This window comes from Musa acuminata, chromosome BXJ3-3, assembly GCF_036884655.1.
Source record: "Musa acuminata AAA Group cultivar baxijiao chromosome BXJ3-3, Cavendish_Baxijiao_AAA, whole genome shotgun sequence".
In the NCBI taxonomy this organism is placed as follows: domain Eukaryota; kingdom Viridiplantae; phylum Streptophyta; class Magnoliopsida; order Zingiberales; family Musaceae; genus Musa; species Musa acuminata.
In genome coordinates, this window is record NC_088351.1 from 18,827,404 (window position 1) to 18,844,630 (window position 17,227).

The window sequence follows — 17,227 nt, forward strand, 5'->3', positions numbered from 1 at the left end:
GCTGCGCACGAGGCTGAGTGGCCGAGGCAGCGAGGCTGCTTGCTGGCTGCGCGTGAGGCCGAGGAGCCGAGGCAGCGAGGCAGCAAGGCAGCGTGCTGGCTGCGCATGAGGCCGAGGCAGCGAGGCTGCTTGCTGGCTGCGGACGACGCCGCGGAGCCGAGGCAGCGAGGCAGCAAGGCAGTAAGGCAGCGTGCTAGTTGCGCGTGAGGCCGAGTGGCCGAGGCAGCGAGGCTGCTTGCTGGCTGCGCGTGAGGCCGAGGAGCCGAGGCAGCGAGGCAGCAAGGCAGCGTGCTACTTGCTGCGCATGGGGCTGAGGAGCCGAGGCAGCGTAGTGCTTGCTGTGCATGAGGCTGAGGTAGCAGCGTGTTGGCTGCGCATGAGGCCGAGTGGCCGAGGCAGCGAGGCAGCAAGGCAGCGTGCTGGCTGCGCATGAGGCCGAGTGGCCGAGGCAGCGAGGCAGCAAGGCAGCGTGCTGGCTGCGCATGAGGCCGAGTGGCCAAGGCAGCGAGGCTGCTTGCTGGCTGCGCACGAGGCCGAGGAGCCGAGGCAGCGAGGCAGCAGCGTGTTGGAGTGAACAGAGCTTACCTTAACAGGGTTCTTGGGGAAGAAGAAGGACGACCTCCAGTTTGTTGATGAGGCCTTCATCAATGATGACGAAGCCTTCGATGTAGTCGAACCTTTCGCTCCGGTGGGCGCTGTGGAGCGAGACGAGGAGCTCCTGGTCTCTGGTGAAGGCCGCGAAGTCGGAGTACAGTACTCGGATCCATCTCACCCCGTGAGGAGCTGTCTCCAGTGCAATCCGGGCTCTGATGATGATCCCAAACTGTCCCGGACCACCGAGAACTCCATGGAACAGCTCTGAGTTCTGCTCTTCTGAGCATGTTATCAGCTCGCCCTTGCCTGTGACCATATCGAGCTCGTGGACATTGCTGATCTGAGGTCCGTGGTGAAAGGCTGGCCCGCTTACGCCGGCGTTGGAGAGAGTGCTGCCGACCGACAAGTAGAGGTAGTCAGTCCACGACTTGGGCGCGAGGCTGCCGTTGGCTAGCGTCCAGTTCAACACATCGACCTGGAGATCACCCCCCGAGGCGTCGACATAGTACTCGCCCGTGGACGGCGAGCACGTCGGCTCCAGGCGGGGTGCGATCCGGCCGCGACTCATCTGGACCACGACGCCGTCCGGCGAGAGCGTCTGGCCCTTGATCGAGTGGCTGTATCCCCTGGCGGAGACCGGCAACCAGCGGGCCGCGCGCGTGGGACCGAGGGTCCGACGCGGGCAGAGGCGCGCGAGGTCGAGCCGCGCGCGTGGGGCTGAGGCGCTCGGGGCCGAGGAGCCGAGAACAGCCCCAGAAGTCGCTGCTGCTGGTGCAGGTCGGCTGCAGTGGAGCAACCAAGGAGAAGACTAACGTACCGTCATTTCGGGCCCTCCTTCTAGCGCCAATCTGTTACGGAAAGTAACTTTTTTAGCCGTGGCCTCGGGGCCGACGCGGCTTGGTTCTGGGGTCCGGATGTCGGGGATCTCGGGCGCAGCTCCTCGGGGTCTCCCGGCGGCCTAGCACCGTGGTTCGGGTCGATGGCTCAGGTCGAGAGGTCGGGTCGGCGATTCGGGTCGGCGGTTCGGGTCGGGAGACAGTTCCATCGTAGCTTCAGGAAGAGGCAACACCGTCTCGCACCTGCACACAGGTCGGGCCGGGAGCTCGGCCCGACCCCTCCGACGATCAAATTAGAGAAAGATGTGGAGGGGATTGTGGGTGAGGCAGAAGAAGAGCCTCTGAGTGTTTTGTGTCTGAGTTAGTCCCCCCCTTTGCTTAGGACTCAGGGGTATTTATAGAGGAGGTTTGATGTTGGCGTCTGACATTGCCACTGGGGCTGCGTGGGAGGCCGAGCTGCTGCAGGGTATGGCGCGCCTCGGGCAGTGTGTCGCTCAGGGGGATGCTGTCATGGCATGTCACATCGCCATTTTTTCCCATATCAGTTGTATAAGCATATTTTGTATGTAATGAAATGTTGTCGATGAATCGAAATGGATATACTATGTAAAAGTGTTAGAAGATCTCTCTTATTTGGAATTTCGGAATGTTAAGTCTAGTTTACGATGATATGAACTTGTTGTAAATGGTTGAAGTTTTGATTGTATAAATTACTTAGCTTGTGGATTTATAAATGTTGTTCATGTTTGTTAAGTTGGCTTGGGTTGCCATAAATGTGAATTATCGGGTGACGTGATATATGATTATAAACTGCATAGGTTTTATAGATGTGAATTTGATAGAATGTTTTTCAGTATCCTCAAATGTGTGTTTGGATCCTGGATTGATTTGTGATGAAAAATTTTAAAATCATCGATATTTTTTGAGGGGCGTGTCACTAGCGACAGTGGCGGGAGGGTTGATACGATGGCAAGACTCCCTACCATTACCCCTCAATTTGCTCCTCTGCCATATCCTCTCTAGAGAGAAACTCCTTCGACGAAGCAGCATCGAAGTAGGTCGCGCTCTAGATCGTGGCAGCCTACTCCCATTTCCAGTGACCCTCGGCCTTAGACTAGCCTCTTCAAGGCTCCGGTTGGAAGTCCGGATCTAAGCTTGGAATTCTTTACTCTAGAAGTTCAGGCTGATAAGAAGATTGCTGTATACAAGACTACTGATTTAGCAGAGCTTATTGAGACATGGTCTATGGCGATTGTTGGCTAGGTGGTATGTCTCAAAACATCTTATTTCTCACTATCCTCATTTATCAAAACTCGATGGGGAATATCGTCATTTGATCTTCATATGCTGGAGAACGAATTCTTTGTTTGCAAGCTATACTCTAAAGAAGATTTGCAACGGGTCCTCGAAGGATTTTGGACTATTCACGGCCATCCAATGATTCTACGATGCTGGTCTCTTGATGTCCGTTTGGAGTTAGATAGCCTATAGTGTATTCCATTATGGGTATCCTTTCAAGGTCTTCCTCTACATCTTTGGAGTCGACATTTTATTGCCAAGTTATACAGCACTTTGGGACAGCCACTCTACATCGACAAAGCAACAGTAGCTCATACGAGATTAGCATTTGCACGAGCATGTGTACTGGTTTCTTTTGACGAAGATCTTCCTAATGAGGTTTTCTATCGTGATCTTAACGGGAACACTCGGGAAGTACATGTCTCATATTCCTGGAAGCCACAACGATGTCAACATTGCTTATCTTTTGGTCATGCAAATGGAGCTTGTCAGCAAACTCCAAAACCGACCACAAAGATCTATCGACCACATCAAGCGCCTCAGCAACAAAGCGAGTCTTCTCTAATGGTAGTAGCACCGATGGTGGCGAAGACTATTGAGCATTCCGACTCGGAAGGACAATACCACGGACAGAAGGACAAATCCAAAACTTTACCTCTTCCTATAATGTCTGAGCCTTCCATAACATAAGTTTCCCATGGTTCTAGTGGACAGGAGAAGCATAAGTTAGGAAATTCATCTCTTCCAATATTTTCGGATCCGTCCACAATAGCTCAACGAACTCAGGCCCAAACAAATCTCGCTAGCAAGGATATTCTTTCTCAACAAACTCAGGCCGCAACAAACATCGCCAACAAGGATATTCTGTCTCAACAAACTCATGCCCCAACGAACCTCTCTAGCTAGGCTGCTCCAACAAGTACTAACTAGGATATTATGCCGCAACAATCTTATCATGCTTCAACATACCTTGCCAATCAAGATCACATGATTCAAGGTATTTTAAAGTTTAAACATCTGCAAGCTGTAGATGAAGTGGATAAATATAGGAATAAAGCCATAAAAGGTAAGGATATCGTGCGGGAGGAAAATACAAAACCAAAGGATAAGAAAAAGGATGGTACAGTCCATCCAAAGTCGTAGGATGAATACATTATCATCATTTTCATTTGTTTATTACTGATGAAGATAACAAGCTAGAATGTTCGTGCACTTAATAAGATTGAGAAATGTCGGGAGCTCAACAGAATAATCAAGTCTGCCGCATGTGATATTGTTATTCTAGTGGAAACGAAAATTAAACAATCGCGCGTTCAAGCTCAAAAGAATTTAATATGGTCGGACGCAGAACTGTTTACCAATGACTCAAATGAAACTTTTGTTAGAATATGGGTATTATGGCATCCTAACTCTATTAATGCTTGATTTATCTTTGCTACTGATCAATTCATCCATCTTAAGGTAAAGGACAAAAAGAATGGCTGTCAATTCAATTTCACTGGTATATATGCTTCAAATAGTATGCAAGAAAGAAATACACTGTGGTCTGATCTAACTAACATTGCAGATGGCTGTCTTAATGTACCTTGGATTGTTCTTGGTGACTTTAATACTGTTCGGTACCCAAATGAAAAAGTGGGGGGTAGACAGCTTTCAGAAAGTCAGCTTCAGAGTTTTAATGATTACATAGATACTATTGCATTGACTGATATGAAATCTGTGGGTAATTGGCTCTCCTGGAGTAATCAAGGTGCTGCTAACAGAAAAATAATGGCTCGACTCGATAGATGTCTGATTAATCAAGAATGGTTAATAGTTTATCCTGATTCACTTCTTGAGTATGATGCTCCATTGTTTTCTGATCATTCTTTAATGTACATATACGTAGATAAAGCAATACCAAAAGGCAAGAAACTGTTTAGATTCTTCAACATGTGGAGTACTCATCCTCAGTTCCTTGATGTTATCAGATCAGCTTGGAATGTTAATGTGCATGGATCCCCCCCTTACATCTTATGTCAAAAACTCAAAGCCTACAAAGCAGCACGTAAGGAGTGGAATACAAATACCATTAGCAATATTACTATCCGAGTTCAATTTTGTAAAAAGGAACTAATAGCAATGTAACATGAGCTGCAACTTCAGCCCCATGATGAGAATCTTATCGAAAAAGAGACAGAAGCTAGAAATAACTTTATGCAAGCCTTAAAGCAATAAGAAAGTTTTGCAAAACAAAAGTCTCGACAGCATTGGCTTACTTTAGGGGATTCCAAGCCTTAAAGTTTTTTTATGCTTTCATTGCTACTCGAAGAGCCGTTAACCGCATCAGGAAATGCAGAGACAAAGATAACAATCTTATTGAGAATTTAGATGAGGTTAAAGCATACACTTAGCAATTTTTTTATTCCTTACTCAACCAAGCGGGGCAACCAAATAATATTCACGTGGAGCCAACTATAAAACTTGATTCGAGTGTCATTTCTATCCTCAATGCCCCAATTACTGATGACGAAATAATAAGAGTTGTCTTTAAGTCACCAAAGCACAAAAGCCCTGGTCCAGACGAATTTCCTGCTGAATTTTACCAAACTACATGGTCTATTATTGGTAATGATGTGATTAAAGCTTGCCAACATTTTTTCTCTTCAGGTCATATTCTTAGAGAGATGAATTGCACTTTTATTTCTTTAATTCCCAAGAATGCAAGGGCTGATTCATTAGAGTACTATCTACCCATATCTTTATGCAACTTTATTTACAAGATCATCTCCAAAATGTTAGCAGATAGATTACAAAAGGTAATACACAAGATAATTAGTCCAAATCAGGCTGCTTTCATCAAACGGAGAAGTATACATCATAATATTTTGCTTGCTAATGACTTGGTCAAGGATCTGCACTCAAAAGCAAAAGGGACAAAAATATGTTTTAAAGCTGATCTACGAAAAGACTTTGACTCAGTTAATAGGAACTTTATCTATAAGATGCTCCACGGTATGAACTTCCCTCTGCAATGGGTTAATTGGATTTAATGTTGCTTAAAAACTCTAAAGTTTTCAATACTCTTCAACGGCTCACCTATTGGTTTTTTTGGGAGCAAGAATGGCATCCGACAAGGCGATCCACACTCTCAATATATCTTTACTATTGCAATGGAAGGACTTAGCTATATATTGGAATATGCGATCTCTGATGGCAGTATTAAGGTACCCCATGCTGGCCCTCTTCATATATCACATATAATCTTTGCAGATGATCTTCTTATCTTTCTTCGGAATGATTTAACTTTAGTAAGAAACCTGGCTACTATTCTGAATGATTTTGGTATAGTTTCTAGCCTTCAGTTAAATCATGCAAAAAGTAAAGCCTACATGAGCCCTTGCATTGAGGACAAAAATGTTATTGTACATACCTGTTAGGACACTAGCTTGGAGAGTCCTAATTGAAAGGGACATTCATGTAAAATCTACCTAAGCCGACCCCTATTAAAGAGGTGAAGAGGTCGGCTAGGGTTAGGAGATTGTTTCTTAGAGAAGAATAAGGAGTTGTAAAAAAATAGGAGTCTTGAGTATGAGTCCTATTAGGAGTTGGTTAGAAGTAGGAGTCTTGAGTAGGAGTCCTATTAGAAGTTAGGGTTTAGAAGCCCTATAAATAGTCATGTATTCCTCCTCTTTTCATAAGCAATAGATGAATCTTTTCTGCAGCCTTTGAGCAGCATCTTGGAGGGAGGAACCCCTATAGAGTTCCAAGGAGGTCGATCCCCTAAAGAGATCAATCCCAAGTTTAGAATCTGCAAGGGTTCTAATACCTGATATTAGAGCAGCGTTCTTGGCGTCTCGCTGCCCTTCCACAGCCATCTATCAACCCTCCACAACCATCCAAAGTAATTCCCACAATTGCTTAAAAGATTATCGCCGAATTCCGCCATCATCTCTACCACCGCGGATCATCCTTTGATCTCCCCGTGAATTGCAATAGGTTCTGGTTTCCTACCTTACTACTGCTGCAATTTAGTTATCCTTATTCGAAATCAAAAAAAAAAATTGTTCCTATATTGCTGCATAAACTTTTCGTCACAAAGGTTGTTCTTCAAAGAAATTATAAGATTACATGGCATTCCAAAGACAATTGTGAGTGATAGAGATGTGAAGTTCCTTAGCCACTTTTGGAAAATACTTTGGAGCAAGTTGGGTACAAGGTTATTGTATTCAACCACTTGTCACCCACAAACAGATGGACAAATGGAGGTGGTAAATCGAACTTTATCAACACTTTTGAGGGCCATAATTCAAAAGAATTTAAAATTTTGGGAGGAATGTTTACCACATGTGGAGTTTGCTTATAACAGAAGTGTGCATGCTACAACAAACCATTCCCCATTTGAAGTTGTGTACGGGTTCAATCCATTAACTCCTATAGATTTGCTACCTTTACCTTTGGAAAAGGCCAATTTGGATGGTATGCAAAAAGCTGATTTTGTCAAAGCATTGCATGAAAGGGTCCAGACACAAATTGAAAAGAAAACTCTATAATATGAGAAACAACACAACAAAGGCCGAAAGCAAGTAGTATTTGAACCTGGTGATTGGGTTTGGGTACACTTGAGAAAGGAAATATTTCCTAACCAAAGGAAGTATAAACTAATCCCAAGAGGAGATGGTCCATTTCGAGTCTCTAAAAAAATCAATGACGATGCATATAAGTTAGAACTACCGGGTGAGTATGGTAATGTTAGTGCAACCTTTAATGTTTTTGATTTATCTTTGTTTGATGCAGGTGATGAAGACACTGATTCGAGGACGAATCTTTTCAAGGAAAGGGGGAATGATATGAATGAGCAAGTTGATTATAATTCTACCAAAGACCCTTTAACTATTCATCGAGGACCAATGACAAGAGTGAAAACTAAAAGGATGAAAGAAGCCTTAACTTGTTTATTAGAAGGCATTTGGAAGGAGCAAGCTAGTCAAAACTTGGTCAAGGTTCTATGGATACAAGAAGAGCCTAAAATAATCAACCTGATTCAAATAAGTCAATATCATGAAGAGAAAGTCCAACCTTGAGAGAAGGATAAATTTTTAGCCATCTTTGAAGAATAAAGGTCATTCAGCCATATTGGACCATATTAGGAATTGTGGGCTTATTCATGAATAATTATTCAAAACAATTCAATGTAGATTCATGAGTAATCTAGATTCATGCATCAGGAATATGAATGTCATTCAATATATTCATTCCCTTTGTACTATATAAACAAGGCTGACTCTCTTTGTAAGGGGACATTGAGAAGTATATTCAACTTACAACACCGGTGAGTGTTTTTTTTTTAAGTTCTTGCATGAACTTTGGACTTATCAAGCATTTTTGTTTGTGGCGTTCAAAACCCAAGAAAAATCTTTGTTTTTCCTTTCAACTTATCAAGCTTCTTAGTTTGTGGCGTTTTAAGGGAATCAAAGTACTTTTCTAATTACTTCATCAAATTTTCATTGATTATGTGATTAGAATAGTTTTCCTAACTTCAATCTTGAACGATCTATCTTGTTTCAAATCGTTGGAGGGGGTCAATTTGTATTCCATATGTGTCATAGCTCTTTAGCTATCGGGGTATATGGTTGCTAAGTTGAAGATTTCCATCAATATCATTGATGTGAGGAGCATTTCAGGTATCAATGGCATATGAAATATTACGAAGCATATCAATAGCATATCAAGCATTTCAGAGCATATCAATGGCGGATGAAACATTTCAAAACATATCAAGGAACAAATACGAAATAGAAGCTCAAATATCGCATATGATGTTGCATACATTTCATTCTTATCCAAAGCACAGATTGAAGCATATAATCAAAGCTCTGGATATCATATCAAGCAGATAGAAGGTAGTGTGGGATCCTAAATATAATATATTCCATCCATTTCTGAATGACCACTAAACATAATCTAAAGCATCACGGGCTCTAAGCACATACCCTTTACCATTTCTAGCAAAGGTCCAGATAATCCCTTTACTATTTTTAACAAAGGTCTAAATAATCCCACAAACATCAGAGTATAAATGGGTATTATGAAAAATAAATTGAGACATATCAGAAACACATGCGGAATAACGGAATGCATGTGCCTACACGAAACGTTGCGATACAAACATGAAGTTTACATAACAGATTTTGGTATTCAAATATATGTAGGACAAGAGTATACAGAAATTTTGAAGCAACAAAGTAAAGCTAAATTGAAGTAAGGATTTTAGCTGAAATCAATTTCGAAACATACGAAACAAGAATAGGCAAAATCGATCAAAGCTCGATTTTGACAAAATTTGAGAGGCACATTGCATGAATTATTTGGATAACTAATTATGCTCCAATTTGCACAAAATGAGGTCATTCGAAAGATATATTAAGTTAGTAGTTATTGATAACTCAAGTTTTGTATGAATCAAAGTTCCTAGTAAGGAGTTATAAATAATTTAGTAACCATCAGAGAACATTATCTCTATTTTGTAGAATTCATAGAGTTAATTTGAACATATGATTCAATGGGAATTTCTGCTCCTAATCATTAAAATAAGATATTCTCAAAAAGATTTATGAGTCTAGTTTCTAATAAATTATACTTTGAATGAATTTGTGTTCCCAGCAGAAAGTTATAAGTAGTTAAGCAACAAGAGGTCAAAAATTTATAGTCCCTATTTTGCAGAATTTGTAGGGTTAACTGAAACAGAATTCATAGTAGCCTGAGAAATGCCGGGAGCTCAACAGAATAATCAAGTCTACCGCATGTGATATTGTTATTCTAGTGGAAACGAAAATTAAACAATCGCGAGTCCAAGCTCAAAAGAATTTAATATGGCCGGACGCAGAACTGTTTACCAATGACTCTAATGAAACTTTTGGTAGAATATGGGTCTTATGATATCTTGCATTGTGATATCTTGTTTGTTTGAAACTATCCCTTCTCGTGCTATATATGCTTTGTTACTTGCTGAGATGTTTTTAGCTCACTCCATTTTTATATAAATCTTTCAGGTCAGCTTGTCACTCTTTGAGATGTTGGATTTGGGCTGAGGCAATGGAGAGCTATTCTGAATTATGGGCAAGTCTTGTTGGTTATTATATTATTGTTGTTGTTACGGAAAGTAACTTTTTTAGCCGTGGCCTCGGGGCCGACGCGGTTTGGTTCTGGGGTCCGGATGTCGGGGATCTCGGGCGCAGCTCCTCAGGGTCTCCCGGCGGCCTAGCACCGTAGTTCGGGTCGATGGCTCGGGTTGGGAGGTCGGGTCGGCGGTTTGGGTCGGTGGTTCGGGTCGGGAGACAGTTCCGCCGTAGCTTCAGGAAGAGGCAACACAGTCTCGCACCTGCACACAGGTCGGGCCGGGAGCTCGGCCCGACCCCTCCGACGATCAAATTAGAGAAAGATGTGGAGGGGATTGTGGGTGAGGCAGAAGAAGAGCCTCTGAGTGTTTTGTGTCTGAGTTAGTCCCCCCCTTTGCTTAGGACTCAGGGGTATTTATAGAGGAGGTTTGATGTTGGCGTCTGACATTGCCACTGGGGCTGCGTGGGAGGCCGAGCTGCTGCAGGGTATGGCGCGCCTCGGGCAGTGTGTCGCTCAGGGGGATGCTGTCATGGCATGTCACATCGCCATTTTTTCCCATATCATATGCCCCCCCCGAAAGGAGCTATGCGTCGGTTTTTGCATGCAGGGAGTCCGATGCATGGCTTCTTACTTCAGGTAGGCCGTTCATGCGGATCCGAGGGGCATGATGCAGACGAGCTGGTCACGCGAACGCGTCTCGAGCAGCACGAGGCCGAGGTGCGCAACTTAGTCAGGAAGCCGAGCAGAGTTGGAATCGGGGGCAATGGAGCCGATGTGGGCCGAGGAGCACAGTGCAGGCGGGGTGACCGTGCAGGTGCGATTTCGGGAGTCGTAGACCCGAGGGCCGAGGAGCACAACGCAGGCGGGGTGACCGCGCAGGTGTGGTCTCGGGATGGCGCAAAGCCGAGGACCGAGGAGCACGACGCAGGCGGGGTGACCGCGCAGGTGTGGTCTCGGGATGGCGCAGAGCCGAGGGCCGAGGAGCACGACGCAGGCGGGGTGACCGCGCAGGTGTGGTCTCGGGATGGCGTAAAGCCGAAGGCCAAGGAGCACAACGCAGGCGGGGTGACCGCGCAGGTGTGTCCGGGATGGCGTAAAGCCGAAGGCCGAGGAGCACGATGCGAGCGGGCAGGCCGCGCAGGCGTGGTCTCGGGCAGCGTAAAGCCGAGTGCCGAGGAGCACGACGCAGGCGGGCAGGCCGCGCTGGCGTGTCTCGGGAGGCGAAAAGCCGAGGGCTGAGGAGCACAACGTAGGCGGGGTGACCGCGCAGGTGTGTCTCGGGAGATGATGGAGTAAAGTGGGTGTCTTTGTGCATTAAGTGGCCGAGGGGGCCTCGGGCATTATGCGACCGAGGTTGTGGGCTCGACAAGAATGGAGTCGAGGCATTTGGCGCAGGCAGGCTGCGGCCGAGGGTGGTAACCCAGGTGGATAGGGACGAGGGGTTCGACGCACTGCATTGACCGCGCAGGCGTGTCTCGAGGTTTATGGAGTCGAGGGGCACGACAGACGTACTGGCAGCACTGGTTTGTCTCGGGAACATGGGGCCAAGGAGCACGACGCAGGCGGGGTGACCGCGCAGGCGTGGTCGCGAGGGCCATGCGACCGAGTAGCACGATCAGGCAGGCAGGACGCGAGGACGCGGCCTCAGGCACTACGCGGCCGAGGAGCACGACAGGCGGTTGGGGCGCGCCGAGGTGGATCTTGGCAACGGACGGTAGAGGTGATCGGTGCAGGCAGGCTGCGACCGAGGGGCGAGACCCAGGTGGGTGGGCCGCCCTGTGACAGATCTCGTAAGCGCGTTGGCCGAGGTGCTCGATGCAGGCAGTCTGCGATCGAGCGCACGATGCTCAGGCGGGCAGGCCGCGCTAAGGTAGATCTCGGCAATGAGTGACCGAGGTGCTCGGCGTAGGCAAGCTGCCCTGAGATAGACTCGGCAATGAATATGGCCGAGTAGCTCGGCGCAGGTAGGCTGGCCGCGCAGGCGTTTCTCGGGGGGTATGGAGCCGAGGGACACGACGCAGGCGAGCTTGCGACGTTGGTCTGTCTCGGGAACATGGAGCCACGGAGCACGACGCAGGCGGGGTGACCGCGCAGGCGTGGTCGCGAGGGCCATGCGACCGAGTAGCACGACGCAGGCAGGCAGGACGCGAGGACGTGGACTCGGGCACCATGCGGCCGAGGTACACGACAGGCAGTCGGGCCTCGCCGAGGTGGATCTCGACAGAGGTTGGCCGAGGTGCTCAGTGCAGGCAGGCCGCGACTGAGGGGTGAGACCCTAGTGGGTAAGCCACCCTGAGATAGACTCGGCAATGAATATGGCCGAGGAGCTCGGCGCAGGCAGGCTGCGACCGAGCGGGCGCTGCTCAGGCGGGCAGGCCGCGTTGATGTGGGCTCGGCGCAGGCAGGCTACGACCGAGGGGCGAGACCCTAGTGGGTAAGCCGCCTTGAGATAGACTCGGCAGTGATCATGGCCAAGTAGCTCGGCGCAGGCAGGCTGGCCGCGCAAGCGTGTCTCGGGGGGTATGGAGCCGAGGGGCATGACGCAGGTGTACTGGCGGCGCTGGTCTATATCGGGAACATGGGGCCAAGGAGCACGACGCAGGCGGGGTGACCGCGCAGGCGTGGTTGCGAGGGCCATGCGACCGAGTAGCACAACGCAGGCGGGCAGGACGCGATGACGTGAACTCGGGCACCATGCGGCCGAGGTACACGACAGGGGCGGACAGGCCGCGCCGAGGTAGATCTCGACAGTGATTGGCCGAGGTGCTCGGTGTAGGCGGATAGACCGCGAGCTGCGCGGTCAGCCGAGCAACTGAGGCGGGCTGGCCGCTCATGGGGCCGAGGCAGCAGGCAGCGCCGTCAGCCGAGCAGCTGAGGCGGGCTGCCGCCCACGGGGCCGAAGGGTCAAGGCAGCATGCTGGCTGCAGCCTCTTGGCGGCGCATGAGGCCGAGGAGCCGAGGCAGCGTGTTGGCTGCAGCGCGTTGCTGCGTATGGGGCCGGGGCAGCGTGATGGCTGCAGCGTGTCGGCTGCAGCGCGTTGCTGCGCATGGGGCCGAGGAGCAGCCGAGGCATCAGGCTGCTTGCTGCGTATGAGGCTGAGGTAGCAGCGTGTTGGCTGCGCATGAGGCCGAGTGGCCGAGGCAGCGAGGAAGCAAGGCAGCGTACTGGCTGCGCATGAGGCCGAGTGGCCGAGGCAGCGTGTTGGCTGTGCATGAGGCTGAGGTAGCAGCGTGTTAGCTGCGCATGAGGCCGAGTGGCCGAGGCAGCGTAGTGCTTGCTGTGCATGAGGCTGAGGTAGCAGCGTGTTGGCTGCGCCTTAGGCCGAGTGGCCAAGGCAGCGAGGCTGCTTGCTGGCTGCGCACGAGGCCGAGTGGCCGAGGCAACGTGTTGGCTGTGCATGAGGCTGAGGTAGCAGCGTGTTAGCTGCGCATGAGGCCGAGTGGCCGAGGCAGCGTAGTGCTTGCTGTGCATGAGGCTGAGGTAGCAGCGTGTTGGCTGCGCCTGAGGCCGAGTGGCCAAGGCAGCGAGGCTGCTTGCTGGCTGCGCACGAGGCCGAGTGGCCGAGGCAGCGAGGCTGCTTGCTGGCTGCGCGTGAGGCCGAGGAGCCGAGGCAGCGAGGCAGCAAGGCAGCGTGCTGGCTGCGCATGAGGCCGAGGCAGCGAGGCTGCTTGCTGGCTGCGGACGAGGCCGCGGTGCCGAGGCAGCGAGGCAGCAAGGCAGTAAGGCAGCGTGGCAGCAAGGCAGTAGGGCAGCGTGCTAGCTGCGCGTGAGGCCGAGTGGCCGAGGCAGCGAGGCTGCTTGCTGGCTGCGCGTGAGGCCGAGGAGCCGAGGCAGCGAGGCAGCAAGGCAGCGTGCTACTTGCTGCGCATGAGGCCGAGTGGCCGAGGCAGCGAGGCTGCTTGCTGGCTGCGCGTGAGGCCGAGGAGCCGAGGCAGCGAGGCAGCAAGGCAGCATGCTGGCTGTGCACGAGGCTGAGTGGCCGAGGCAGCGAGGCTGCTTGCTGGCTGCGCGTGAGGCCGAGGAGCCGAGGCAGCGAGGCAGCAAGGCAGCGTGCTGGCTGCGCATGAGGCCGAGTGGCCAAGGCAGCGAGGCAGCTTGCTGGCTGCGCACGAGGCCGAGGAGCCGAGGCAGCGAGGCAGCAAGGCAGCATGCTGGCTGCGCACGAGGCCGAGTGGCCGAGGCAGCGAGGCTGCTTGCTGGCTGCGCGTGAGGCCGAGGAGCCGAGGCAGCGAGGCAGCAAGGCAGCGTGCTGGCTGCGCATGAGGCCGAGGCAGCGAGGCTGCTTGCTGGCTGCGGACGACGCCGCGGAGCCGAGGCAGCGAGGCAGCAAGGCAGTAAGGCAGCGTGCTAGCTGCGCGTGAGGCCGAGTGGCCGAGGCAGCGAGGCTGCTTGCTGGCTGCGCGTGAGGCCGAGGAGCCGAGGCAGCGAGGCAGCAAGGCAGCGTGCTGGCTGCGCATGAGGCCGAGTGGCCAAGGCAGCGAGGCTGCTTGCTGGCTGCGCACGAGGCCGAGGAGCCGAGGCAGCGAGGCAGCAAGGCAGCATGCTGGCTGCGCACGAGGCCGAGTGGCCGAGGCAGCGAGGCTGCTTGCTGGCTGTGCGTGAGGCCGAGGAGCCGAGGCAGCGAGGCAGCAAGGCAGCGTGCTGGCTGCGCATGAGGCCGAGGCAGCGAGGCTGCTTGCTGGCTGCGGACGACGCCGCGGAGCCGAGGCAGCGAGGCAGCAAGGCAGTAAGGCAGCGTGCTAGCTGCGCGTGAGGCCGAGTGGCCGAGGCAGCGAGGCTGCTTGCTGGCCGCGCGTGAGGCCGAGGAGCCGAGGCAGCGAGGCAGCAAGGCAGCGTGCTGGCTGCGCATGAGGCCGAGTGGCCAAGGCAGCGAGGCTGCTTGCTGGCTGCGCACGAGGCCGAGGAGCCGAGGCAGCGAGGCAGCAAGGCAGCATGCTGGCTGCGCACGAGGCTGAGTGGCCGAGGCAGCGAGGCTGCTTGCTGGCTGCGCGTGAGGCCGAGGAGCCGAGGCAGCGAGGCAGCAAGGCAGCGTGCTGGCTGCGCATGAGGCCGAGGCAGCGAGGCTGCTTGCTGGCTGCGGACGACGCCGCGGAGCCGAGGCAGCGAGGCAGCAAGGCAGTAAGGCAGCGTGCTAGTTGCGCGTGAGGCCGAGTGGCCGAGGCAGCGAGGCTGCTTGCTGGCTGCGCGTGAGGCCGAGGAGCCGAGGCAGCGAGGCAGCAAGGCAGCGTGCTACTTGCTGCGCATGGGGCTGAGGAGCCGAGGCAGCGTAGTGCTTGCTGTGCATGAGGCTGAGGTAGCAGCGTGTTGGCTGCGCATGAGGCCGAGTGGCCGAGGCAGCGAGGCAGCAAGGCAGCGTGCTGGCTGCGCATGAGGCCGAGTGGCCGAGGCAGCGAGGCAGCAAGGCAGCGTGCTGGCTGTGCATGAGGCCGAGTGGCCAAGGCAGCGAGGCTGCTTGCTGGCTGCGCACGAGGCCGAGGAGCCGAGGCAGCGAGGCAGCAGCGTGTTGGAGTGAACAGAGCTTACCTTAACAGGGTTCTTGGGGAAGAAGAAGGACGACCTCCAGTTTGTTGATGAGGCCTTCATCAATGATGACGAAGCCTTCGATGTAGTCGAACCTTTCGCTCCGGTGGGCGCTGTGGAGCGAGACGAGGAGCTCCTGGTCTCTGGTGAAGGCCGCGAAGTCGGAGTACAGTACTCGGATCCATCTCACCCCGTGAGGAGCTGTCTCCAGTGCAATCCGGGCTCTGATGATGATCCCAAACTGTCCCGGACCACCGAGAACTCCATGGAACAGCTCTGAGTTCTGCTCTTCTGAGCATGTTATCAGCTCGCCCTTGCCTGTGACCATATCGAGCTCGTGGACATTGCTGATCTGAGGTCCGTGGTGAAAGGCTGGCCCGCTTACGCCGGCGTTGGAGAGAGTGCTGCCGACCGACAAGTAGAGGTAGTCGGTCCACGACTTGGGCGCGAGGCTGCCGTTGGCTAGCGTCCAGTTCAACACATCGACCTGGAGATCACCCCCCGAGGCGTCGACATAGTACTCGCCCGTGGACGGCGAGCACGTCGGCTCCAGGCGGGGTGCGATCCGGCCGCGACTCATCTGGACCACGACGCCGTCCGGCGAGAGCGTCTGGCCCTTGATCGAGTGGCTGTATCCCCTGGCGGAGACCGGCAACCAGCGGGCCGCGCGCGTGGGACCGAGGGTCCGACGCGGGCGGAGGCGCGCGAGGTCGAGCCGCGCGCGTGGGGCTGAGGCGCTCGGGGCCGAGGAGCCGAGAACAGCCCCAGAAGTCGCTGCTGCTGGTGCAGGTCGGCTGCAGTGGAGCAACCAAGGAGAAGACTAACGTACCGTCATTCCGGGCCCTCCTTCTAGCGCCAATCTGTTACGGAAAGTAACTTTTTTAGCCGTGGCCTCGGGGCCGACGCGGCTTGGTTCTAGGGTCCGGATGTCGGGGATCTCGGGCGCAGCTCCTCGGGGTCTCCCGGCGGCCTAGCACCGTGGTTCGGGTCGATGGCTCAGGTCGGGAGGTCGGGTCGGCGATTCGGGTCGGCGGTTCGGGTCGGGAGACAGTTCCATCGTAGCTTCAGGAAGAGGCAACACCGTCTCGCACCTGCACACAGGTCGGGCCGGGAGCTCGGCCCGACCCCTCCGACGATCAAATTAGAGAAAGATGTGGAGGGGATTGTGGGTGAGGCAGAAGAAGAGCCTCTGAGTGTTTTGTGTCTGAGTTAGTCCCCCCCTTTGCTTAGGACTCAGGGGTATTTATAGAGGAGGTTTGATGTTGGCGTCTGACATTGCCACTGGGGCTGCGTGGGAGGCCGAGCTGCTGCAGGGTATGGCGCGCCTCGGGCAGTGTGTCGCTCAGGGGGATGCTGTCATGGCATGTCACATCGCCATTTTTTCCCATATCAGTTGTATAAGCATATTTTGTATGTAATGAAATGTTGTCGATGAATCGAAATGGATATACTATGTAAAAGTGTTAGAAGATCTCTCTTATTTGGAATTTCGGAATGTTAAGTCTAGTTTACGATGATATGAACTTGTTGTAAATGGTTGAAGTTTTGATTGTATAAATTACTTAGCTTGTGGATTTATAAATGTTGTTCATGTTTGTTAAGTTGGCTTGGGTTGCCATAAATGTGAATTATCGGGTGACGTGATATATGATTATAAACTGCATAGGTTTTATAGATGTGAATTTGATAGAATGTTTTTCAGTGTCCTCAAATGTGTGTTTGGATCCTGGATTGATTTGTGATGAAAAATTTTAAAATCATCGATATTTTTTGAGGGGCGTGTCACTAGCGACAGTGGCGGGAGGGTTGATACGATGGCAAGACTCCCTACCATTACCCCTCAATTTGCTCCTCTGCCATATCCTCTCTAGAGAGAAAC

The 17,227-nt window shown here is 51.7% G+C and overlaps 2 protein-coding genes across 2 annotated transcripts in view; both read right to left on the reverse strand.

The window, feature by feature from the left end:
• Positions 1-586: 586 nt before the first annotated feature.
• Positions 587-12,465, reverse strand: LOC135632498 (cytokinin dehydrogenase 5-like). The gene is made up of 2 exons (XM_065141104.1): positions 12,119-12,465; positions 587-1,376 (listed from the first exon to the last, which is right to left on the reverse strand). The coding sequence occupies exons 1-2, from the start codon at positions 12,463-12,465 to the stop codon at positions 587-589; spliced, it is 1,137 nt and encodes a 378-aa protein (XP_064997176.1).
• Positions 12,466-15,352: 2,887 nt separating this feature from the next.
• LOC135632499 (cytokinin dehydrogenase 5-like) overlaps positions 15,353-17,227 on the reverse strand; it is a 36,357-nt gene continuing 34,482 nt past the window's right edge. Inside the window, exon 2 of the mRNA XM_065141105.1 lies at positions 15,353-16,142. Within this exon, the coding sequence (XP_064997177.1) occupies positions 15,353-16,142 (790 nt within the window). The remainder of the gene's footprint in view (positions 16,143-17,227) is intronic.